The sequence below is a fragment of the Cebus imitator genome, unplaced genomic scaffold, assembly GCF_001604975.1.
Source record: "Cebus imitator isolate Cc_AM_T3 unplaced genomic scaffold, Cebus_imitator-1.0 Scaffold311, whole genome shotgun sequence".
Lineage (NCBI taxonomy): Eukaryota > Metazoa > Chordata > Mammalia > Primates > Cebidae > Cebus > Cebus imitator.
The window spans coordinates 1141243-1167744 of NW_016107626.1; the positions used below are offsets into that span (position 1 = coordinate 1141243).

Below are 26502 nucleotides of genomic sequence, written 5' to 3' on the forward strand. Positions count from 1 at the left end.
GAGTAGCTGGGACTACAGGCACGCACCATCATGCCCAGCTAATTTTTGTATTTTTGGTAGAGACGGGGTTTCACCTTGTTGACCAGGATGGTCTCGATCTCTTGACTTCGTGATCCACCTGCCTCGGCCTCCCAAAGTGCTGGGATTACAGGCTTGAGCCACCGCGCCCGGCGATTTTTAGTGTTTTGGACAGTAAAAGTTGTTTTCTGTTTTCTTTTATTCTTCCAAATCCCTTCCCCCTTAAATGATCATTTCTTGCAGTCATTTTCTCGTTTTCTTGTTTGTTTCAAGAGCATAAGTGTTATAGAAAATAGTCATTAACATATCTTGCTATAGAAAGAGATGATTGGGCCTTCTATTTGCAAACTAGAATGAACAAGGAAACAAATAATTCTACTTTCTGACAGGTGCTGGTTTACTTCCTCTGGCTGAGCTGTTGTTCCTGAGGTCAGCCCCCAGCCAGTCTTTTGTGTACGGGCAGGACCGTGGTGGCTTTAGTCCCCACCCCACCCTTCCTAGGAACTCTACCTGTGGCAAACGGATGTTGAGGTTTACAAAGCAGCCCGCCCCACTCTTATAAATGCAAGAAAAGCCAAGAAGGAAGGAGCAAGCTGGGATGAAGCTATCTGGGCCAAAGTGACCTGAAAACCATCGGAGAAGAAGCCGCTGGCTGGGAGGGAGGGTGTGTGGCTCCGGCGAGACCACCAGCTTGGAGGACTGGCTAGCAGCTGCACGTTCTGAGTCTGTTTGGGTGTTCTCGTGTGGCCATGAGATCCAGGAGGCACCTGTCGCTGCTGCTGCTTCTCGTGCTGCTGCTGCTTCTCGTGCTGCTGCTGCGGCTGCTGCAGGTGAGCTGAGCCTGGAGCCTGGAGCCTGGAGCTCAGGTGCAGGGAACTGAAAGTGAAGGGCAAGCTGGTCCTGCTTCTTCCAGGCTAAGGGATGGGAGAGTGACTCAGTGACAGGGGCTGGCTGTCTTTAGAATGGCTTAGGCAGTGGGGGCTCGGGATTTATATAAAGGTAGGTTAAGGGTCCCAGACTGTTTGGGGCAACAGTGGGAGCAGGCTAAAGGACTTGTTTAAAACCAATTTATACAGCTCACACTATTTTTATTTAGATTATATCAACACACATGTTTTCTTTGTTTCTTTCTCCTTTTTTTGAGACAGTGTCTGGCTTCATTACCCAGGCTGGAGTGCAGTGGCATGATCAAGGCTCACTGCAGCCTCAACTTCCCGGGCTCAAGTGATCCTCCCACCTGAGCCTCACAAGTAGCTGGGACTACATTCACTCATCACTACATCTGGCTAATTTTTGTATTTTTTGTGAAGATGGAGTCTCACCATGTTGCCTAGGCTGGTCTCAAACTCCTAAGCTCAAGTGATTCATCGGCCTTGGTCTTCCAGAGTGCTGGGATTATGGGCATGAGCCACCTCACCTAGCCAACACACATAATTCTTTTTTTCTTGAGACAGGGTCTCATTGTCATCCAGGCTAGAGTGCAGTGGCGACATCTCAGAGCACTGCAACCTCCTCCTTCTGGGTTCAAGCAATCCTCTTGCCTCAGCCTCCTGAGTAGCTGGGACTATAGGCACATGCCACCACACCAAGCTAGTTTTTGTATTTTTATTAGGGACAGGGTTTCATCATGTTAGCCAGGCTGGTCTCGAACCCCTGACCACAAGTGACCTGCCCGCCTCAGCCTCCCAAAGAGCTGGGATGACAGGCGTGAGACACTGAGCCCTGCTGAGTTTTATAATGATACTTCTGTTCAAACTTCACATAAGATTGAGGAAATCTCAGTTGTCTGCATCAAAGGCAATTTGAGCAAACCCATTGGGATGGAAGGATTAAATCCACTGCTCCCAACTGCCACTGTTTATATAAGAATACAAACTGGTGGAGTCAGCATTTGAAACATATGGTCCTTGCTCTGTTTGTACCTACAGTGGACAGAGGTCATGTTGCATGTGCTTGTTGGTCATGCTCTGCTTCACTGGCTTTCTGTAGGTAGGGAGAGGGAACTACTTCTTCCTTTCAGTATCAGCTGAGGGCAGGAAGCAGCACAGTGGTTGGTGACTGTGAGCTCTGGACTGGGCTGCTTGGCGTCCTGACCCAGGCTCCTTCACAGTCAGCTGGGGACCTAGGCCAGCTTAACCTCCGTCCTCATCTTGGCTCAAGTTGAGCTCACCTGGGGAGCGTTAAGGGCTCTCAATGCCCGGGTTTGCTCCCAAAGGTTCAGGTTGAGCTGATCTGGGAGTGCACCTGGATGTCAGGAGTTTTAACATAACCTTGTTAAGCCTATTTTTCTTCACCTGAAAAATGGAGCTAATAATTGACCTTACCTGACCCAGTGGTTGTGAGCGTAAATGAGAAGATGCATAAAGCCCTTGGTACTGCGTAAGTTGTCAGAGTCAAAATGGAGTTCATTATGTTGAAACACACTCACATATACGCACAAACCCCAATATATAGACACAAGGCTAAGAAAAGGAGATTCTCACATTTGTATGCTTGATAACTAAAAATCACAAAAGCTCTGAAAAAGTAACAAAACTTTGCACAAAGGCCATTGAAATCTTACACAAAAACTACTTTTTCAAAGAAATCTTCTTAGCAAATTTAGTGCAAACTCAGATCGGTGTCATCCTTGTTATTGATGTTTGTAGCCAAAGATAATTATTTCAAAACAGTGATATAATCCTCCTCATTTTTCCCTTTAAAAACCTTTATCTTCCTTTACTGCCTTGACTATGCACATCGTTTACCATGGCACACACATTCCCACTGCAATGTCCTTTCCCAAATGAACATCATCTTCTCTTAGAGAGCCACTCTCTGCTATTAGGTTCACAGGACAGTAATGGCCCAGTCAATGTCTTATGTCTGTGTCTGTTTTTCTAATCACAGTGAAAATGCTTGGCTATACTCAGAGCTCATGCTAAAACTATTTACTGGACACTTGCTTTGGGCCAGGCACTGGGAATAAACAAAATAGAGGGAAATCCCTGTCTGAAAGTGGATACCTTGTTTGGTACCAGTTGCTTGGGGCTTGGAGAATTTCTTGGTCACATTTTGGTGTGTCAAGAGCTATGAGTGTCCTTAATCAGACAGCACATTAATTTGACCTCCAATACTTCGTAGAAGCCCTTTTTAATAGCCCATGTTTGCATGGATTTGAATATAGTTTAAATCAAATCCTGTCCCCAACCTTCCCTCGCTCCTGCTCCTACCCACAATGAGTCTTATCAGGAAACAGACCTGAATTCTCTTCCCTCTGCTGTATTAGTGCAGTGCCAAAGCAAATTGACTTCTGAGGGTGTGTTGAGTGGAAGTGGGCAGTGGAGATGGCACTGTGGATTGTACCTCAGTGATTGATGACAGTGGCTTTATGTATTCCAGGGAATCAAGACAGATGAAGATAACATGATTTAATAGATATAAGAAGTTTACAGCAATCAGAATGCTGGACATTTAACTCACAAAGAGCTTTACAGCTAGGAGGTGCTCAATAATTGTCAGATTGGCTATGAGTAACATATCCCTTTCCATTCCCCACCCACCAAATTGGCTTAGTGCCACCTCTGACATCTATAACAGATACCTACCTCTGCCTGTTCAGATCTCCATATTTAAAAGCTGACACCATTTCTGCTGTTGTGTCCACGGCAGTTTTCTTCTGAAATCCCACACCCTTTCTTTGTCATTTGGCCATGAAGCCAGTCAGGACCCTGTTCTGCAGTTATGTCTTTGTTCCAAATTCAGTGACAAGTAATGACAAGCAAATGAAGAGGACTTTTCTCCTCTTTCATCATTTCCAGGCCTGAGAGCTCATATGTCCTTAGCTTTGGGCTGTGGCAGGCTTCAAAGACCAGAGAGGAGGGAAGTTTTTTTTGTTTTTTTTCCCTGAGATGGAGTCTGGCTCTGTCACTCAGGCTGGAGTGCAGTGCTGTGATCTCGGCTCACTGCAACCTCTACCTCCCAGGTTCAAGCAATCCTCCTGCCTCAGCCTCCCAAGTAGCTGGGATTACAGGAGCCCCCCACTGCACCTGGCTAATTTTTTATTTTTAGTAGAGATGGGGTTTCATCATGTCCACGCTGGTATCGAACACCTGACCTTGTGATCCATCTGCCTCAGCCTCCCAAAGTGCTGTGATTACAGGCGTGAGCCACCGTGCCCAGCAAAGAGGAAAGTTTTAAGAGAATGAAACTGTACAATGAGAAAAGCCTCTTATGATTTTCTTGTTGTTGATGGTGGTAGTGTTTTACCAGTCTGGGAAATTCTGAATTGAGTCATCTTTTGATAAATTGTTAGTATTTATGCTCTGACTGAATTATTCTTTCAGCCCTTCACTCAAGACCAACAGAATTGCTGGGTTGCAGAGGGTGGGGATAGTGTAGTCAGAGGTGAAGCTGAGAGGGTCAGCAGGGGACAGAGCGGGTTGGATTCTGTCCTAAGAAAGTGAAAACTCTGGGGGAAAAGGGGTGTGACATCTGTGCTTTTAAAGGTCACCCAAGCTTCTGTGCAGAGAATGTGTTAGGAACATATATTAGTGTCCTCAGACTGCTGAAACGATGAACCATAAGCTGGTACGTTGGCTTAAAATAGGAGAAATGCACTCTCTTGCAGCTCTACAGGCCAGAAGTCTGAAATCAAGGTGTCAGCAGGGCCAAATTCCATCTGAGACTGGGAGGAACCTCCCTGCCTCTCCCCAGCTTCTGGTGGGGTGCTGGCAATCCCAGCTGTTTCCTGGCTTGCAACTACTTCATGTCTCTGCCCCTCTCAGGACACGGCATCCTCCCTTTGCGTCTGTGTGTCTGTGTTTTCCTATTGAGACACTGCTCAATAGATTAGGGCACACTCTAACCAAATGTGATGTCATCTTAACCGTAATTCAGTTAAGAATTACATCTGCAAACAGCCTATTTCCAAATAAGGTCACATTCACAGGGACTGGGGATTAGATCTTCAATATATGCTTTTAGGGACACAATTTAACCCACCACAGAAGGATGGAATGAATGGGAGAGACCAATCCCGTGGGTGCTCAAGGTGGTGGAAACTTTAGCTCTTTGGGGTGGAGACATAGATAAGCTGGCCTTAGGAAGTCAACTTGACGGAACCTGGATGTGGGGATGAGGGAAGCAGAGGCATCAAGGATGACCTTTGGAACGAGCAGGTAAGTGTCTTTTGTGGTTAGGGAGCCCTGAATATGGGCAGGTTTGTGAGGATACAAGCTATGCCATCAGCCTTGGACATGTAGGATTTGAGTTGCTTGTGGGAGATGCAAGTGGAAATGTTGCCCAGAGACTTGGAAAAAGGGGAAATACTCACGTAGCCCGTGCCATCCTACACACTTTGTGTGCGAGTGTCGTATGTTACAAAGGAATAATAATAGCACCTTCACGATTGGGCTGTTGTGAGGATCCAGTATATACATACACTTCTACATTTACGTATGTGAGGCTGTGCATGTGCGTGCACGAGGAGGAAATGCAGACCCCAGAGGATAAATTGCCTGTTCCACATCACATAGCACGTAGCTGGTGAGAGGCAGAAGGGGATTTTTTTTTTTTTTTTTTTTTTGCAGCAGGGTCTCACCCTGCCACCCAGGCTGGAGTGCAGTGACATGATCTCGACTCACTGCATCCTCCACCTCCCAGACTTATGCTATCCTTCCACCTCAGCCTCCCAAGCAGCTAGAATTACAAGCATGGGCCACGATGGCTGGCTAATATTTATATATTTTGTAGACACAGGGTTTTGCCTTGTTGCCCATAGAACAGGATTTAAACTCAGGTCTTCTAAATTTATAAATCCACATGTTTAACCACTAGTTTATACTGTCTGCATTGGCCTCTAGTCATATGTAACAATTTAAATTAATTAAAATTAAGCAAAATTTAAAATTCAGTTCTACACTAGCACCAGCCACATTTCAGGGTCCCAATCAGCCACATGTGGCTAGGGGCTACCACGCTGGCCAACACAGCAGGGACATTTTCATCTTCACAGAGACTTCTTGGGACTGCCCTGGTCTAAAACCCAGAAGAGAGATACTGGATAAGGATTAAAAGAATCTCTACAGGAATCTCTCAGAGGAAATTCTGTGATTTCTAGAATCCAAATTATCCCTGAATGAAAGCTTAAGAGGCTTTCCTCATTGTCCAAAAAATAAGAGGCTTTCCTCATTGTCCATTTTCATTCTCTTAAACCCTCTCTCCTCTCTGGTCTTTCAAGCCTGCCACAGCCCAGGCTGAGGACTCATCGCTCTCAGGACTGGAAATGACAGAAGAGGGGAGAATGACTTCTTTCCTATGGCTTGTCATTACTTGTCACTGAATCTGGAACAAAGACATACACCTGCAGAACAGAGTCCTGCATCCAAATTCTGCTTATTTTTAGGACCTGAATTCTGCTTGAATAAAAGCTTGCATTCAAAAATGAAATATTTTCAAGCATTTTGGAAAGGACTGATTTCTATATAGACCTCTTAGCTCATTAGTATCCTGTATAGTCATAGACTACATCTTCATTCACCCAGAAAATTTTCTCCCAAAAGGTGCCATGGCTGCCCAGCCAGGCCAGCCTGAATGATATTGGCTACAAGCCCCAGGTCCAGAGCCATCTGTCAAATGATGTGCAGGGTGGACCATGCAATCATATGTCTGCCTGGCCCTCTCTGATAAAGTGGTTTTGTGGACATGGCAGCTGAGGGAACAAGCATCTAGAAAGAACCCCCGCCCCTGCCCCTCCCCACCATGTTATAGAAAGCATTATGCAAATCTTTTGAATGATTTCCTCTTTGGACAGACTGCCTAAAATTGGCACGGATGAGAAATATAATAAGAGCACTTACAAAATCATTACAGAAAATGTAACCATTTCTCGTCTTCCTGCATCACTCATATGAGAGATCTCAAGTTAATTTCTAAGGCATGCATAAAGAGAGGAGGAATGAAATACACACAATGATGCGAAATTTAAGGCATCTCTGGCAAAGTATAAACACCCACCATTTCTAGCCTCTTTCTGAACACTTCAACCAGCTCTTACACGACTGTCACTGTGCCATTTATGTGTTATCTTATTCAAATGAATTTACAGAGCTTTAGTGTTGAAAGAGCCCTTAAAGACACCTTGTCTCATACCCTCAATTTATAGAAGGGGAAACTGAGGCCCAGAGAGAACAAGAAACCTCAATATAGTCCTTGTTAACAACCTTGGCCACCTGGAAATACACCTGTTTTAGAAACAGAATTAATTTCTTTATCTTTTGCAAGAGCTACACTTGTCTCCATTTAAAAATTATGCACCTGGGTAGGCCTTTAATTTAAAACTACCAACATTAATCAAAAAGCATTCATTGTCTAAAAATGTCAGTTAGAGGTTTCAGAATTCAAAGAGTTTGAACATTCTTCTCCTTCAGGTAAATAGATAGAAATATAATCTGGCCAGGATGCAAATATTATCATTAGCCCTGACGCTAACAATATAACCCAATAATATCACCCACCCCCTGTGACAGTGGCTGACCACAAGAAATGAATATATGAAGAATGTTCTTCATTTGCATGAAACCACTTTCAGATGCATGGTCTCTTGTATTGTGATGGATCTCAAATAAGGAGATATTCTGACCAGGACGAGGCAACCAGGGTGGAGACTCTGTCTCTGATGATTTAGGTGTCAGTCTTAGAGATTTAGCTTATGTGGGTTATATGTGCTGATACCATGGTAAATATTAAAACAGGGAAATGTTAAACATATTTCTCAGTTCATTGGACATAACCATAATAAACCCATTCTATGTTAATAAAAATAACACATATTTTGAAAACCTTCTATATTTTTCAATATTCCATTTAGTGGAAAAAGTGGCACTATCTATATATTTTTGCAAATAATTTGAATGTCCAGCTTCAAAGAAGAAAGCAGGATTCTCCTCTCTGCTTCTGACTTCAGTCTGTTGTGAATTTGTTTGGTTGAGGTATATGAAGAAATTCTGGCCTCACACAGATATTTGAAAAGGGAGGAATATTTTAATAACCTGGAATAGATAACTGTGGATACTTTTCTTTGATTTTATACCAAAATTTGACACATTGTAATGTCTTAACAGTTATTTGCAACGTGGAATCTGATACTATGTCAATGAACTTTCCCTACACCATTCCATTAAAATCCACAGTCTCTCTTGCACTCTAGATGACTCTTTCACCTGCACTTGATTTTAGAACATGATATGTTGATCATTAGGAAGCCATTGGCTCATTGAGTTATGCAGGCATTTCCAATGCGGACATATTTCAGCCTATAAAATTAAAAAAAACACTATTGCTATTATCATAAAAATCTTCACATTATGAAGCTTTCACGCTCCTATTGGCAGACCTAAGTTTTCTAAAATTCAGATTTTTGCTTGAAAGCTTACATTTATCATTGGGAACAGATACTGTGCATTGACTGATTTTCTTGAAGTGAAAGACTCACTTTGTTCATCCTCAAAGAACCATGTATCAAATAACCTGATGTGAATCATCACAATTTGTTGGTTGTTCTTTCAAATAAAATTGTGGTCTGTTTAAAAAAAAAAAAAGAAAGAGGCCTTTTCAGCTGGAAACTCAAGCAATCACACAGTACTTTTCTTTGGAATAAACCTTTTGCCTTGATATACAGCAGCAGCTTGGTACTTACTTTCCATCCACTCACAAGGCGTATTTAAAAGATGGACACTCGAGTGTTGCAATTTAAAATAATTAATATTTTTACTCCTTCATCAGTTTTCAAGCAATTGCAGTAATTGGGTAAATTCACCAATTATTTCATTTTTAAATGAAACTAGTTTTCTCTTTCTTTCTTTTTTGTTTTTCTGCAAGTGCGTGGTGGTGAAGAATACAATGGGGAGTTTGGTACCATTGCCTTCATTTGTGCTGAGGCATCGTCAATTTCACCCACCAGTGTTGTTGTTTTGCACCATCAGTGTGAATGTCAGACAGCAAAATAGGCAAACAATGCCTTAGCGTTCTTATGAAAGAGTTTGGACTTGTGGGCTCTCTTACAGGGCTGTGGAACCCATACTTTGAAAATTGCTGCCAGAGAGAGATTTTTAATATATACATGGATGTTTATTACCACAGCATTTTTGGTAATGAAAAACTGGAACCAACCTAGGAGATCATCACTAGAAGAATAGATAAATGGAGTTTTGCCAATTCATATAGTAAAATGCTCTATAGCAATGAAAATGAATGGACTAGAACTGTAGGTCTTAACACACATATCCTCCCCCAAAATGAAACAAAAGATAAATTGAAAAAATAAGTTATGGGATGGTGCTTACTGTGAACCATTATTTAAAAGTCCAATCCAAAACCATAAAAACGACACATTGTTATGAATATAAAGCCGTATCTCTATACACAGATCCATATTGTGAAGGTTTAAAAACATGCATTGGAATGCTAAATATAATTTAGGGTAAGAGTTAGTTCTGAGGGAAAAGTGAGATGAGGGAAAGCTACACAGGAAGTTTCAGTTTTATCTGTAACAATTTACATCTCAACACTTTTGACGCAAATAGGGTAAAAGTATTAAGGTTTGATGGAACTTGGTGATGGGCGTCATTATGTCATTCTGTATGCTTAAAGTGTTTTGCTATCAAGTTTTCTTTTAAATAGGAAGACTATATAACAAGAAAAGGTTTTATTAAATATGTTTCATTTTTAAAGAGAGACTTTCCCTTTTTATTATAATTGGTAAGGATCTTAGTGCCAAGTTAAATACCCAATGTTAGTTCCTGAAGTTGTCTTTTTTGATAACTTTTTGTTTTAATATAAAACTTGTAAGATTTAAGGAAAATACAAAGAATTCCAAAATACCGTGTATGAAAATTCACCAATTATTTATACTTTGTGCCCATCTGCTTTACCCAAGTCACCCTGCGTGCACACTTTCTCTCTCCCTCCCCTCTCCCACACTTTTGTTTGCTGCTGGTTCTAACCATACATTGAGGACTTATCTCTTTCTTTTCTTTTCTTTTCTTTTTTTCCAGACAGAGTCTCACTGTGTTGCCCAGGCTGGAGTGCACTGGTGCAATCTGGGCTCACTGCAACCTCCACTTCCCGGGTTCAAGTGATTCTTCTGTCTCAGCCTCCCGAGTAGCTGGGATTACAGGTGCGTGCCACCACGCCTGGCTAATTTTTGTATTTTTGGTAGAGACGGGTTTCACCATATTGGCCAGGCTGATCTCAAACTCCTGACCTCAGGTGATCCACCTGCCTCGGCCTCCCAAAGTGCTGGGATTACGGATGTGAGCTGCTATGCCTGGCTGACTTATGTCTTTCTATTTCAACAGTCTTGTACATGTATTTTTTGGAGGAAGGGAAAGGATTGTTGAGATATAAATTATAAATAAGTAATTACCACTGTAATCCATTATGTAAATATAAAGCATATGTTTATTATTTTATTAATTAAGGTAAATAATGTCTTAGAAATCAGGAACAAAAAACAAAAGAAAAACCCACTTAAACCCCATTGCCAACTAACATTTGGTGTTATTTTACACGTGTACTAAATTCATCCGTGCTCATCCTGAATAAAGAAGTTCTACTTCTTACTTTTGTTAATTGACAGTAGTGTTTTATGGTTTTAAATATCTCCCTACCATTTCGAATAATAAATCAGAATTCTTTTGGTTATTTCTCCTAGAGTTAGAGAAGATAAGTGGTAATCATGAATTAAGATGTAGAGGATAAGAAATTACATTTACCAAAACTAAATGCAGAAGTTCTTTTTTGTCATTTGTGATTCTCTATTTGTGCAACTCCAGGCAGTGCCTATGTGATTCTGATAAGTATATTCTCTACTATTAACATCATTTTAAGGTCAGTATTGTTAACAGTATCCAACAAGAAAAAGATGATCTTACTAAGCAAACAAAAGTGAGGTTTGGAAGTCAGCTTCTTAATATATAAAATCAGTCTCTACACTTGACTTAGAGACAGAATTGCAGTTTGGAGTTCTTTAGTGCCCTGCCAATGTTTGGTTTGCAGAAAAGAAAATAGTAACTACATGTGGCCTTAGAATCTTGAGGGACTGCCAGGGAGTTGCAGATGATGCTTTTATGTCTAATTAGAATATGAGCAGCCTGCAAACATCAAAATTCAACTGTACAGCACCAGCTTGGAGGTTTGTCCACCTCATTTTCTTCTTAATGGAATGAAAATATATTGGACTTAATATTTTACATTGCAGCAGTCATGCACCCACCACTGTGGGATTGTGCCATATCCTCGTGCCACGCTGGGATTATTTACTTGGTATTGTTCTCTTGATCAATTCACTTTATCATAAAGTAATTTTTTAAAAAAGAACTTGCATTTTTGTTGATGAAGTTAATGTGGCTAAAACCAGCTTCACTTGTAATAGATGGCAACTGTATAAATATATAATGCAAACAAAACAATGCTTTAAATTTCATATATTCTTTTACCTGACAAATATCTGAGCCCAAGATCTGAGTCTAAGTCACTCTCTTTCTCTCTGTGTACATGTCTGCACATTTGTTAAAAGGAATATTTGTGGACAGAGAGGCATTAAAGGTCTATTAGCATCTAATCATCAATAATCTCAGGAAGACTGAGAGATAAATGGAAACGGGAAAACTTTCTCAACAACTGTTTGCATGTCTACTACAGGACAAACATTGGCACATAGCAGTGATCTTTAATACTATGTCTGGAGAGCTCCTAAAATTATCTCAAGAACCACGTAAAATCATTGGGTGGCATCTGCCCCCATGGTTAGAGATGACTCTAGAGCTATTAAAAGGACAGGCGCTTGCATTTTCCAAACTTAGGTGACTGTTGTGGGGATGAGGAGAGAATGCAGGCAAAGTGTCAGCCCAGGGCCTCTATATGAAGTAAGGGTGTGATCAATCCTGGCTGTGAGCATCACTGCCATCCTTTTTGTCATCATTGTTGCTATCATTTCCAGGGAAAGAGCTACCAGACTCTACGGCGATCCAAGAGAAGATGGGTTATCACCACCGTCGAGCTGGAGGTAGAAGACCCAGGACCCTTTCCCAAACTCATTGGTGAGGTAAGGTGCCTACTCGTAGGGAATGACCCCATCACGCCCTCTGAGTCAGCTTACCCATTTGGCCAGGAAGACTGTCTTGAAAGGCTGTGTGCTAGTGAGGCCAGGAAGTGAAGCAGAGCAGAAGGAGCACTGGCCTGGGGTTCAGGTTGCCTGGGTTCTAGAACTCACTCTACCTCTACCTGGGTATGTGACTTTGAGCAAGTCACTTCTCCCTGTGAGTGTCTGATGAGAATCACATACAGCAACAGGGTGGTTAATTCCAACTGACAGGTCTGCTTTATTTGGCCCACGCAGAGGCTTTTTAAAAATATATATATTATTTAAAAATAGAGAGACTGTATTAAAAATTTTACCCTCCTTGAGATTTTTAAAAAATTGGAAGTTCTGGCCACATGAAATCCACATTTCCACATGACAACAATTAGGTGGGGCTTCAGTTACTCAGAATACCGCAGTCTCCACTATTCCCCATTGCCTCCCTCATGCTGAGGGCAAGCAGCCCCTTGAAGAAGTCACATATATTGGAATGGCAGAATCTTTTTTTTTTTTTTTTTTTTTTTTTTTTTGGGGGGGTTTTTTTTTTTTTTTTTTTTTTTTTTTTTTGAGACGGAGTTTCGCTCTTGTTACCCAGGCTGGAGTGCAATGGCGCGATCTCGGCTCACCGCAACCTCCGCCTCCTGGGTTCAGGCAATTCTCCTGTGGAATGGCAGAATCTTTACACCAGGCCCAGGTTGTTTATTCCCACTACCTTCCTGGTACCAATGGGCCTTTGAATTATGTACTGATTAAGGTCTGCTATAGTTGTGACATTCTATGATTCTTAGAAAAAATTAAAACTATCTTGTATTTTTGCAATATTTATGGAAATGATGGATGCCTACTGTGAAAAACAAACAAACGAACGAACAAAAAACACAAAGAGCACAGAAAGTTTTCAAGTCTCAGTGGCTAAAAGTGTATACTCCTAAGAGTCAGTGGGTTCATATACCTACTGCACCACATCCTTGCTGGGTTAGAGATTCTTCATGTGTCCTCATCTGCACAATGGGGTCAGTTATATTGTCTACATTTCAGAGATGTTTTAAAGATTAAATAGGTTAAGGCAAGCAAGGCATATTGTTGGTCTGCTCATTCTAAGCTCTTTCTAAATGTTAGCTGTGTGATCACTACTTCTCTTTCCTTCAAGGGATAATCAATATTAACAAATTGGTACGTATGGTTCCAGGTATTTCTCTATAGATTTTCTGATGTGAATCTGCATCAAAAAATGAGATTACACTTGGTGTGTTGTTCTGCTTGCCTCTCTTGTCCTGCCTGTCTTTCCGTGGCAGTGTAGATACATCTTTAAAGGCTACACAGTATCCCATGCTAAGTGTAGGGAGTATCATTCTATTATTTTTTTCATGTCAATGAACATCTATGCTATTTCCAAATTTTCACTATTACAGACCAAACTGCAGCCCACACCATCGTTCCTCCATCTCTGCCTATCTGTTTATTTCTTTTGTATAAATTCTCAGATGTGCCATTGCTGGGTATAATTTCTTAAAGATGCCATTGATTCTTAGCCTTGATACTTGATTATCATGGCGGCTTATTCTCATCCTCCTTTTTGCTTCTTTCCATTTTCCTTCTTCCAGCTGTTCAATAATATGTCTGATAACATGTCACTAATGTATCTAATCAGTGGACCCGGTGTGGATGAATATACAGAGATTGGTTTGTTTTCTCTAAAAGATCATGAGAAAGGAAGGATATATATTCACCGCCCTGTGGATCGAGAAACAACACCGTCTTTCACGGTATCTAAAATCTGGTATATTCTAAGCTTGGATTTAAGAGCTCTTGCAAGACTGTTGTATTTGGTGAGCATTATTTAAGCTGACTTTGTGCCAGGTACTGGGAGATTGAGAAATTATACATTGTGACGAGCTTTACAAGTAGGCATGAGACTTTTGTAATCTTTTAGAGTGGTGAACTTTGGCTTTGTAATGATTTCTGCAATCGATGTGAGCTGCTATAGGTCTTTATTCTAATGACTAGTGTCGTAGCATGATGAGGATATCTGAAAGCATTTGGGGATAGGGTCACAGAATGTTTAGAAAATGGGCTAATTTATTTTGTTATGAGTGACATCTGAAATACAGAGACAAGCCATGACAGACCCAATGGGTTGCCCAATAACTGATGAATGACCAAATGCATACCTGTTGACAATGTCTTATTGTGAGTGCAGGTATTCTTTATGATTTCATCGCTCCAATAGTGTGGTTTGCTATAAAGCTGAAATTCAGGTTCTAAACCAGAAAAGGAAATTACAAAGAAAAACGCCCTAAACCATGTATCGCGTTACCCATCTAACATAATAGGGAGTCTTTAGGTAGTCAAAATTTGTCCTATTTTGACTTCAGTGGAATGGAGCTGCTGGGAACTGGGCTTGGTTCTCAGGATTGCTTGGCTGTGCATTTGTTCATTAACTCTTTCAGGGTGGAAAGACGTTGATTAACATTCAAAAAAAGTACTATATGAACTTTTCTGTAATAACCTCAAAGTACTTATATAAGCAATAAAACATATACCCTCAACTTATCAATAGGCTCTGAATCTCTAATTTTTAAACACGTAAAAATTGTTCTAAAGCTCCAATGAACATGCAAAGATGACTCTCTAGGTCTTCCTTACCTATATAAATGCATGCCCCGCTTCTGTGCAGAATTTGCTGTGTCTGTTACAAAGAAGGAATATAGAGTAGTCATAAGGTGACCCTGAGATAGCCCTTCTCAATCTTTAATGAGCAAACAGATCAGTAGGGATCTTGGTAAAAATGCAGATTCTGTTTTAGTAGGTCAGGGCGGGGCCTTGCATTTCTAGCAAGCTCCAGGTGAGGCCCATGAGGCTGTCCCTTGGGCTTCCACACTTTGAGCAGGGAGGGCCTAGTGGTGATCATGGCATGATCTGTGCAAGGATGGAAACAAACATTTGGGGCTCACTCGTTGCTTGTTTGCTTTTAATAGTTTTCCCTTTCCTTTTATTATTGTTATTATTATTATAATTTAACTTTCATTTTAAGTTCGCCTACAGATTTGTTATATAGGTAAATTGTGTAATGGATGTTCGTTGTAGAGACTATTTCATTACCCAGGTATTAAGCCTAATACCCACTATTAGGTTTTCCTGATCCTCAGTTTTCCTGATCCTCTCCCTCTTCCCACCCTTCACCCTCTGACAGATTCCAGTGTCTATTGTTCCCTTCTGTGTGTCCATGTGTTCTCATCACTTAGCTCCTATTTATAAGTGAGAACAGGCAGTATTGGTTTTCTGTTCCTTTGTTAGCTTGCTAAGGATAATGGCCTCCAGCTCCATTCATGTTTCTGCAAAGGACATTATCTCATTCTTTTTTGTGGCTGCATAGTATTCCATGGTGTATACATACCATGTTTTCTTTATCCAGTCTACCACTGATAGGCATTTAGGTTGATTCCATGTCTTTGCTACTGTGCATCCTGCTGCAATGAACATACGTATACATATGTCTTCATGGTAGAATGATTTCTATTTCTTTGGGTATATACCCAGTAATGGAATTGCTGGGTTTGCATGATATTTCTATTTTTAGCTCTTTGAGGAATTACCACACGGTCTTTCACAATGGTTGAAATAATTTATACTCCCACCAACAGTGTATGCATGCTCCGTCTTTTTTCCTGCAACCTCACCAGCATCTGCTGTTTTTTGTCTTTTTGATAACAGCCATTCTGACTGGTGTGAAATGGTATCCCATTGTGGGTTTGATTTTCATTTCTCTAATAATTAGTGATGTTTTATTCATATGCTTGTTGGCCATAAGTATATCTGCTTTAGAAAAGTGTCTGTTCATGTTCTTCATGTGCACTTTTTAATGTTTTTTTTGTAAATTTAAGTTCCTTATAAATACTAGATATTAGATTTTTGTCAGATGCCAAGGAAACTATCAACAGAGTAAACAGACCACCTACAGAATGGGAGAACCGTTTTGCAAATGATGCTTTTAACATTTTAAATGATGTATTAAGGGCTGGCATTCATAATGTTTAATATGGGACTTTGTGTCTAGAAGCTGATAATGCTAAAGCCAAATATCTAAGAACATTTCCTGAAACTCAAAGTTGGGTTGGAAATGCTTGGCACATCACAGAGAGATCCTGGGCACCATTTAGAGCAAAGAGGGACAGCATGGGGTTGTGGGGAAACACATGGCATCCCCATTAGTTCTGTTAGGTCCAGTTTTCAGGGCCTTGTGCTTGGACCTCCCTGGCTTGGCTAAGTCCATGTTCTAGTCCCCCAAACATTGACCATAGTTGTCCTGTAATATTGACTTATCTACTTATTTGATCCTTGGCCCTCTCATTTAACTACAAACTTCTACAAAGAAAGATACAGGGTGGAGATTCTGAGGTGTGCCCCAACCTTGCCCGTCTCTCTCCGTCCCATTTCCCTGTTTTACTTTCTCCTCAACTGCGCTCATCTCTTGAAATGTGGACTTTGTGTTTAATTCCCTGTTGATAGTTGATCTCCTCCATTAGAATGTTGATCTCCTCTATTAGAATGTAAGTTCAAAGAGGTGAGAGACTCTGCCTTATTCTCGATTCTGGGGAAAGTCTGCCATTGTCCCAGGGTCACCATCAGGGCTCTTGACATAATAGGTTCTCCCTTAATCATATTAGATGAATGAGCAAATGAATGAACAAGCACAGCGAAATGTAGCCTCGGCCTTGCTGGATGTTGTGAGCTGAACTGAGTCCCCAAGAAGACATGTTCAAGTCCTAACTCATGGTACCTATGCCTATGACCTTATTTGGATGTAGGGCCTTTGGAGGTATACTCAAGTTAAAACGAAGTCATACTGGATTAGGGTGGGCTATCACCCTGTGACCAGAAGAGGAAATCGTTGACACAGAGACAGACATAGAGGAGAATGCCAGGTGAAGATGGAGGCAGAGAATAGAGTGATGCTGAGGAACAGTGAGTCTTGCTAGTGACCACCAGGAGCCAGGAGAGGCTGGGAATAGTCTCTCCCTCAGAGCCTCCAGAGGAACCGACCCTGCTGACTCCTCCATTTCCGCTCTAGCCTCAGGAACTGTGAGATAATACGTTTCTGGCATAAGCCACGGGGTCTGCGGTATTTTGTTACAGCAGCCACAGGAAACTGACAGCCAGGGGTTTACACACTAGTTAGGAGCACATGAAATGGTCCAATAAGAAGGATCACCAACCAGGAAGGGTGGCATAAGCCATGTCCTATAAATCAGGACATGTCCTAAACATGACACAAATTGAGCATCCTAGCTTAACCATCTACTCCTGTAAGAGAAGTTTACGATTGGCTTTGGAAGTCCATCAAGATAGTCCGTTATGAAAAATCAAGTAAGCCTAATGTAGTGGCAAAAAGACATTCTAGTAGCACTTCTTTACTCTTGAGCATCCTGATGGGGCATGGTTGTGGGGAGGCTAACTTTTTATTAACTCAATGTATCTACAAGAAAGCAGTAACACCAGTTGAGAATTACTGTCTGATTTAAGACAGAGGCAGCAAGACAAAAGCTGAATTTTTTCTGTGTATGGACCTTATCTATTTATATCCAAATATGTTCACTTTTATAGAATACAAAGCTACCCCAAAATCCATCCTTTTATATTTCTCAAAATAATTATTTGTTAATTTTTATCACCACACAGTCTAACCTATGCCTTAGTGATTTCTCACTGTGCATGTGGTACCAAAGGTGTTTCCATGTGCTCATTTGTGTGTAAGACCGTAGATCTTGTGCCTGTAATTTCAAATAGCCATATGGTGATGCATCACGTTAATGCACCATGGTTTGCTTATCCGAAGGTATAAATCTTGAGGCTATAACAAAAGCTGAAAACACTTTCCAAGTGCAAAAAATGTCCATGACATTTCTTTTCTCCATTGTAATTCTGAGTCCCTAGAAATTCTTAGCATCTTGCCAAAGAATAAACAGCACTCATGTTTCTCAGGCACCTTATGGAACTAAAGATCTCATATGTAGCTTTAGGATAATAAATGAAATATAAAGTAATAAATATAAAACAAACAAGTGGTTCCTTTTTAAAATGGAAAGAATACAGTTGGCACAGTGTTAGAGCCAGAAGTCAGGGTGATTAAGGAGCAAAGAGTTGCCAGCACAGTCATAAATTATGGAGGAGAATGTAGACATGGTGTGAGAGAAAGCCAATTTACGTGCACAAAAATATAAGATGTATGCTAGAGTCCCTGAAGCAGACTAGTTTGGTAGTAGAAGGCCTGAAGCCTCCTTCAATCCTACTGCGGGGGAGGAGGAGCGCTGACCTGTGCTAGACACGGGGCCTCTGCTGCTGTTTTAGGATACCTGGTGGGACCATGGTGATGGAAGCAGAGGAGTGAGCCATGAGTCTGCAGGAAAAGGTGCTCAAGCAGCCATGCAAAGCAAAACAGAGGGAAAGGCCTTTAGGCCCTGGAGGAAGGGGATGGAGAGAGTGTTGCCTAAAGCTTTCAAGGCCCTGAGAGCCCACCCCCCACCCCACACCCCCCTGGGGGGCCAGCAACCCTGGCCACTGAGTAGCCACAGAGAGAAGTGGGGAAGAATTGGCGGAAGGCGCAGTCTTGACCCCTGACTGGACTTGAATCTGGGCTACTCTATGTCCAAGCTGAAGGTGAAGTACCACTGAGCCTCTCCACGGTACAGAGCTAGACAGCAAGGGTGCCTTTCTCCAGGGCTTCGGCGAGGATGAAGGGAGGTCATCTATGTGTAGGGCTGGTGCTGGCGAGTCCGCACTGGGTCTGGCTGAAGCCCGCAGCCATGCTTCTGAAAGAAACCTTTTTACCCCAAGCAGGATACTTAACTGTACCTGGCGAGCAGATGGTCCTTGAGAATTCAGTGGTCTCACCGCAGAGCAGGGCCTGCCTGGACCAGCCTCGTGCCAGCTGTCACGCTTCTTCCCGCTCTCTTTGCCTCGACTCTGAACTCTGGCCTTTCCCCACAGCCTTTTCAGCCTTCAACAAACAAAAGCAGCACTTATACTAGAGCAACGAGAGATTCAGGAGCAAGGCAGATCAGACTTGCTTTTAAAAATATGTATATTTGGGGCTGGGCGCGGTGGCTCAAGCCTGTAATCCCAGCACTTTGGGAGGCCGAGGCGGGTGGATCACGAGGTCAAGAGATCGAGACCATCCTGGTCAACACGGTGAAACCCCGTCTCTACTAAAAATACAAAAAATTAGCTGGGCATGGTGGTGCGTGCCTGTAATCCCAGCTACTCAGGAGGCTGAGGCAGGAGAATTGCCTGAACCCAGGAGGCGGAGGTTGCGGTGAGCCGAGATCGTGCCATTGCACTCCAGCCTGGGTAACAAGAGCAAAACTCCGTCTCAAAAAAAAAAAAAAAAAAGTATATTTATTTAAAGTATAATTTATTTAAATTAATTATATTTATTTAAAGTATATTTATTTAAAATACACATGTATGTATTTTATTATAGCTTATATATATTTTATTCAGATATATATATTTATTTTGTAAGTAGGGATGTAGTTTTCAAATTAAGGAGCTTTATTTTTTAGAGCAGCTTTAGATTGACAGAAGCACAGAACAGAAAGCATTGATCTCCTCCCCCTACCCCATCTTCCCCTCTACCCCACCCCCTCCCTTCACATTCCTGTTATGAACATTTTGCAGAAGTGCGCCGCATTTGCTGTGATTGTTGAGCCAGTATTTTACATTACTATTAACCAAAACCCACAGTTTACATTAGGGTTCACTCTTAGCAGCTTACCTTTTATGGGTGTTGACAAATGTGCGACACCATGTGTCCACCACTACAGTGTCGTAAGGAATGCTTCCACCACTCTAAAAATTCTCTGGGCTCTGCCCATTCCCCCTTCCCCACCCCCAACACCCCTGGCAACCACTGGTCTTTTTACTGTCTCCCAGCGTTTGCCTTTTCCAGAAGGTTACATACTTGGAATCATACACTATGTAGCCTTTTCAGACTGGCTTCCTTCACTTGGCAATATCCATTTAAAGTTCCCCCATGCGTTTTTTTCATTGTATAATATTCCATTCTATGGATGGATGCAGCTTATGTACCCATTTGCCTACTGGAAAACATTTTGGTAGCTTCTGCATTTTGACAATCATGAATAGCGCTGCCGTAAACGTGTGTGCAGGTTGTCGGGTGCACGTACATATTCAACACGTTTGGGAGGGTGATTGCTGGGTTGTGTAGCAAGAGTATGTTTAGTTTTGTAAGAAACTGCTACACTGTCTCCCAGAATGGCTGCACCATTTTGCATTCTCACCAGCAATAAATGAGAGTTCCTATTATTTATATTTACTTTTTTTTTGGAGTAGGAGTCTTGCTCTGTTGCCCAAGCTAGAGTGCAATGGCATGATCTCAGCTCACTGCAAATTCCCCATCCCAGGTTCAAGCAAGTCTCCAGAGTAGCTGGGATTACAGGCACCCGCCATCATGCATGGTTAATTTTTGTAGAGAAGGGGTTTCACCATGTTGGCCAGGCTGGTCTTGAACTCCTGACCTCAGGTGATCCACCCACTTTGGCCTCCCAAAGTGCTGGGATTAGAGGCGTGAGCCACTACACCTGGCCCTACATTTACTTTTTACTTATAAAATTAATAAGGGCTTCTTATAAAAATTCAAGCAATATATGAAGAATCCCGTCCCACCCACAACTTTTCCCTTTGATCTAATTCCATAGACAGATAAAAAAATTACAGAGAAATTACAACGTTCATTCTTTACTTATTAGATTTTATATAAAGTTTTTAATAATTTCTTTGACAATACATTGACCTAAGAACCCTTAACTGCCTTTATTCCTTCCAAATTTGTGTGTATTTTACTTTTAAAAATTTATTTTAAAAATTCATGTACAGTAAAATTTATACATCTTAATGCATAGTTCTAAGAGTTTTGACAAACCCTCCTTCAGCCCTTAACCCCTGGAAACCATTCATTTCTTTTCCATCTCAATACATTTACCTTGTTTAGAACATCATAGAGATGGAATCACACAATACATGGCTTTTTAAGTCTAGGTTTTTTTCACCCAGCATAAGGTCTCTGATATTCATCCATGCTGTTATGTGCATTAAGAGTTTGTTCTGTTTTATTGCTGAGTAGTTTCTTACCTCTCACTTTAGAAAACTAAAGGAGTCTTGGATGCTTTTCCTTTTTGGTGATGATAAAGCAGCTACACACACACACACACACACACACACACACACACACACACATACACACACACACACACACGCTCTCTCTGTTTTTTTGAGATGGAGTTTTGCTCTTGTCCCCCAGGCTGGAGAGCAATGGTGCAATCTCAGCTCACTGCAATCCCCACCCACCAGGATCAAGCAATTCTCCTGCCTCAGTCTCCCAAGTAGCTGGGATTACCACCACACCTGGCTAATTTTTGTATTTTATTAGAGACGGGGTTTCACCATGCTGGCTAGGATGGTCTCAAACTCCTGACCTCAGATGATCCACCCGCTTCAGCCTCCCAAATTGCTGGGATTCACTGCACCTGGCCCATATATGGTTTTTATGTGAAGATCAGTTTTCATTTATTTTAGGTAGATACCTAGGAGTGGCTTTGTTGGAACACGTAAGTGTATGTTTAACTTGATAAGCAATTCCCAAACCATTTCTCAGAATAACTCAACTTCTCTCTCTCTCTCTCTCTCTTCTTTCTTCCTTCCTTTCTCCCTCCCCTCCCCTCCCCTCCCCTCTCTTTCTTTCTTAGATGGAGATTCTGTCTTGTCTCCCAGGCTGGAGTGCAGTGGTGCAATCTCAGCTCACTGCAACCTCCACCTCCCAGGTTCAAGCAATTCTCCTGCCGCAGCCTACCGAGTAGCTGGGATTGTAGGTGCCTACCACCATGCTTGACTAATTTTTGTAATTTTTTTTAGTAGAGACAGGGTTTCACCATGTTGGCCAGGCTGGTCTTGAACTCCCGATCTCAGGTGATCCACCTGCTTTGGCTCCCAAAACGCTGGGATTATAGGTGTGAGCCACCACGCCCAGCCATGTATTGTTTGTTTTCTTACTGAGTTTTGAATACAAATGCTTTGTCAGCATATGATATGCAAATATTTTCTCTCAGGCAATTGTCTTTTCATTCTTTTAACAGCATTTCTTACAGAGCAAGAGTTATTACATTTTGATAAAATCCAATTCATCAATATTTTCCCTTCTTTTGGTACTGTATCTAACACATTGTCATCAAGATTTTCTTCTTTTACTAAAAGTTTTATAGTTTTCTGTTTTACATGTAGGTCTGTGATCCGTTTTGAGTTAACTTTTGTCTAAAGTAAGAGATAAAGACCCAGGTTCTTTTTTTTTTTTTTTTTTTTTTTTTTTTTTTTTTTTTTTTTTNGCATATGGACATCTAATTTTTTCAGCATCATGTGTTGAAAAGGCTAGCCTTTGTATATTCTAAAAAATCAATCAACCATACTGTGTGGGCCATTTTCTGCACTCTCTATTCTGTTTCAGTGATGTATATATTTATCTTTTCATCAATACTATACTCTCTGGATTACTGTATTTTTTATAATAAATCTTGAAATGACTTAGTGTGAGTCCTCTAATGTGAGTTCTTTGTTTTTCTTTTCAAAATGACTTTGGGTATTCGAATTTTTTTACCTTTCCTTATAATTTTCAGATCAGCTTGTTGATATCTTTAAAATATTCCACTAGTCTTTTGATTGGGATTGTGCTGACTTTATAGATCAATTTGGAAAGAACTGTCATCTTAGCAATACTGAATCTTTCAGTTTATAAACACAATATATCTTTTCATTCAATTAAGTCTTCTTTGATTTCTTTCATCAGTGTTTTAAAGTTTTCAGTAAACAGATCCTGTACATATTTTAGATTTGTAAATGGGGCTGTTTTTAAATTGTTTTTTAATTTTTCATTGCTGGTTTATAGAAATGTAGTTGATTTTTATCGATTACCTTTATATCTTGTGACATTGCTGAAATTGATTTTCAAAAGTTGTATCAGTCTAAAATTCTCAGGATAAACCTCATTTGGTCATGCTGTACTATCCTTTTAATGTTTCTGAATACTATTTATTAGTATTTTGTTGAGGATTTTTAACTGTAGATTCATGAGAGATATTGTTCTGTAGTTTTCCTTGTAATTCATAGAAATTTGACTTGGTATTATGGTAATGTGAGTCTCATGTAATCTGTTGAAAAGTCTTTTTACCTTTTATATTTTTTGAAAGAGACTGCTGAATTCGTACTTCTTCTTTCATATTTTGCTAGAATTTAACATTGAAGTCATCTGGGCCTGGAGGTTTTTGTTTTTATTTCTCAAAAAATTTTAAACTACAAATTCCACTTTAAAAAATGTATATATATATATATATATATATAGGACTATCCAGATTTTCTATTTCTTCTTGAGAAAATTTTGATCGTTTTTCTTATCAAGAATTTGGTCCATTTTAAAGTTGCTGAATTCATTCACATAAACTTGGTCATATTAGTCCTTATTCTTCTAATATATGTAGAATCTTTAGTGATAGCCTTTCTTTCATTCGTGTTATTGATAATTCTCCCCTCTTCCTTCTTTTCCCTTATCAGTCCTTCTTGAGGTTTATTCATTTTATTGATCATTTCCAAGAATCTCTTTTGGTTACATGACTTTCTCTATTGTTTGGTTGTTTTCCATTTCATTGATATATGCTTTTTACCTTTATTATCACTTTTGGTTTGTTTGGGTTTATATGATCTCTTTAAAAAATTTCTTAAGGCAGAAGCTTAAACTATTGATTTGAGACCTTTTGAAGTAAAAGACTTCACACATGCATATTTTCTGACTTTTCTATCCAAGTACAGAAGTAACTGCAGTGACCGTTTAACAACCTAGCATGTCAACAGCTGTGCTAGTTACTGTAAATGTTCACTTTCCCAAAAACCTTTAAGTGTTTGCTCTCTGTGATATTTCAGTAATATTCAATTAATATATTTATTTCCCATGACAATACTGATAGATTGTAGAAACGGAGGATCACTAGCAACCTGCATGTGTTTACCCAGTGGAGAGACTGAGATCTGAACCTAATAACAACTGATAATTTTTTTCCTTGCCAGAGCATTGGCTTGGTCTACACACTTACTGAACACCTAGTCTGCGCCAGTACTGTGCTTGGTCTCTGGGGTACATGGTGAATGAGGGCAGTCTGATTCCTGCCCTCTGGAGCTCAGCCTAGAGAAGGAGACAGATGTAAATACATAGTTAGGATAACAGTTATTTGATTAGAGCATCATCAAGTAAATTGTTCTACAGCATTTTTACAGCTCTCTGCTTCCTAGGTTTGTTTTGATGTTGCGGATCACTCTACAGGAAAAATTGTGGATAAATCCTTGATTTTCAACATTAGGATCAGTGATGTGAATAATCATGCACCCCAGTTTCCAGAGAAGGAATTTAACATCATTGTGCAAGAAAGCCAGTCTGCAGGTGTGTGCAGTTGAGGGGCTGCCGGGCTTCCTTCTGTCTCTGCTCTGTTTCACTTCCTTAAGATTGATGAGGAGCTTGATCCTAGTCGTCTTCAGGGAGAGTTTTCACTGTTCACATCTCAAAGGTCGCAGCCCCGGATCGGAGCGAAATGCTTTGAGGTCTGTAAGCCTCGTTTTGTATTGGTAATAAAATGATGTTGAATTGCATCACTGGGAAGAGCTGATATGTAAATGGCATTCTAAAAATAAAGCCACATGCAGTGAGGGAAAAAGAGCTGGGTGATGAGCTTCTGCATAGCTCTGCAAATTTTTTGTCTGAGAAATGGCAACACGATCACATCTAAAGCCTCCGAGTTACATACAGATACTGTGCATTTTAAAACCCAATCTACTCTTAACTAGAATGTGGATCTATTTTTAATAACAAAAACCATTTTTTGGTATAATCATCTCTCCAAAAAATTCCAGGAAATGAAAAGACTGAAAAGAAAGCATCTTTAATACTACCCATGAGAGATGAGTACCATTAACGTTTTAGTTTGTATTCTTTCAGCATGTTCTTTGCATTTTCTGTGTGTATATACACACACTATATGTTAAACTTATATACATGTGTAATATAATTACAAATGAATATTTTTTGTATTTGTAAATTATACAAAAGAATTTTATGTATAATTACAAATGCGTATTTTTTTGTATTTGTATATACATACTTTTTTGTATGTGCATACATTTTTAATATTTGTATATACATTTTTTTATCTTTATCATAGTATACATTGTATATGTGTATATAGTAAATATTTATATATTTACACATATTCTGTGTGCTTTTTTACATGTGCATATTTATAAATTTCCTCTCTAAAGATGTAATTTTACTGCTTGTAACTTGATATTTTTCTAAAATACCCTTTGTGTAATATTTTATGGATGTGCTTTAAAGTATTTGACTGATCTCTTATTGTTGAAAATTTATGTTTTTGCCACTTTCTGTTACTTTTATAAAATATATTTAAATGATAAAACTTAAGCTATATCTATTTCCCAATGAAGCATTATTTACTTAGCATGAATTCCGACACATAGACTTGCTGGTTCGTGCTGCACATACAATGTAAGGGTCCTCATTTGCTCACCTGCCTGCAATCCACGAAGGAGCCTGGTGTGTTGCTGCTATCGGATAACATGTGCTTGAACATTTTGATATATTCCTTGGCCATTTCCATGTTCTATCAGTGGCTTTTTCCTTTCTTTTCTTCATTTTTCTGTTAGTGCATTTGTCATTTTTCTTATTTTAACCTCAGCAGTCTATATTAAGAATATCTGCCTGCCATGTGTGTTTCAAACGTATTTTTCTGCTTTATCATTTTCTTTTATATTTTGTCTATAGTTTTTTGCCAGACATTTAAAAATGTAATCTGATCTACCAATTTTGTCCTGTAACTCTTCTGCATTGGCAGTCATGATCTTATAGCTAATTAAAATTCATCCTTATCTTTTCTAGTATGTTCATAGTTTATTTTATATTTAAACATTTCATTCATCTTAGCATATGCCCCAATGCCATTTAGCAAATAATTCATCCTCTTACTGATTTGATGGGCTACCTTTCTCTGATAGTAACAATTTTTAAAAATTCTTTCTAGGTCAACCTATTTTTCAGATGTTAGCAGTTGATTTGGATGAAGAAAACACTCCAAATTCTCAAGTCCTTTACTTCCTTGTTTCTCAAACACCACTACTGAAAGAAAGTGGTTTCCGGGTTGATCATGTTAGTGGAGAAATATGACTCTCCGGATACTTAGGTTATGAGATTATGCGGATTTTATTATTTTTTAAAATGAAATGTGTGACCCATCCTT

At 40.1% G+C, this 26502-nt stretch overlaps 1 protein-coding gene across 1 annotated transcript in view; it reads left to right on the forward strand.

Moving 5' to 3' along the window:
* Window positions 1-26502, forward strand: part of CDH26 (cadherin 26) — a 61359-nt gene that overhangs the window by 2873 nt on the left and 31984 nt on the right. Inside the window, 4 exon segments of the mRNA XM_037729591.1 lie at window positions 11999-12103; window positions 13744-13905; window positions 24488-24635; window positions 26287-26451. Coding sequence (XP_037585519.1) covers window positions 11999-12103; window positions 13744-13905; window positions 24488-24635; window positions 26287-26451 — 580 coding nt within the window.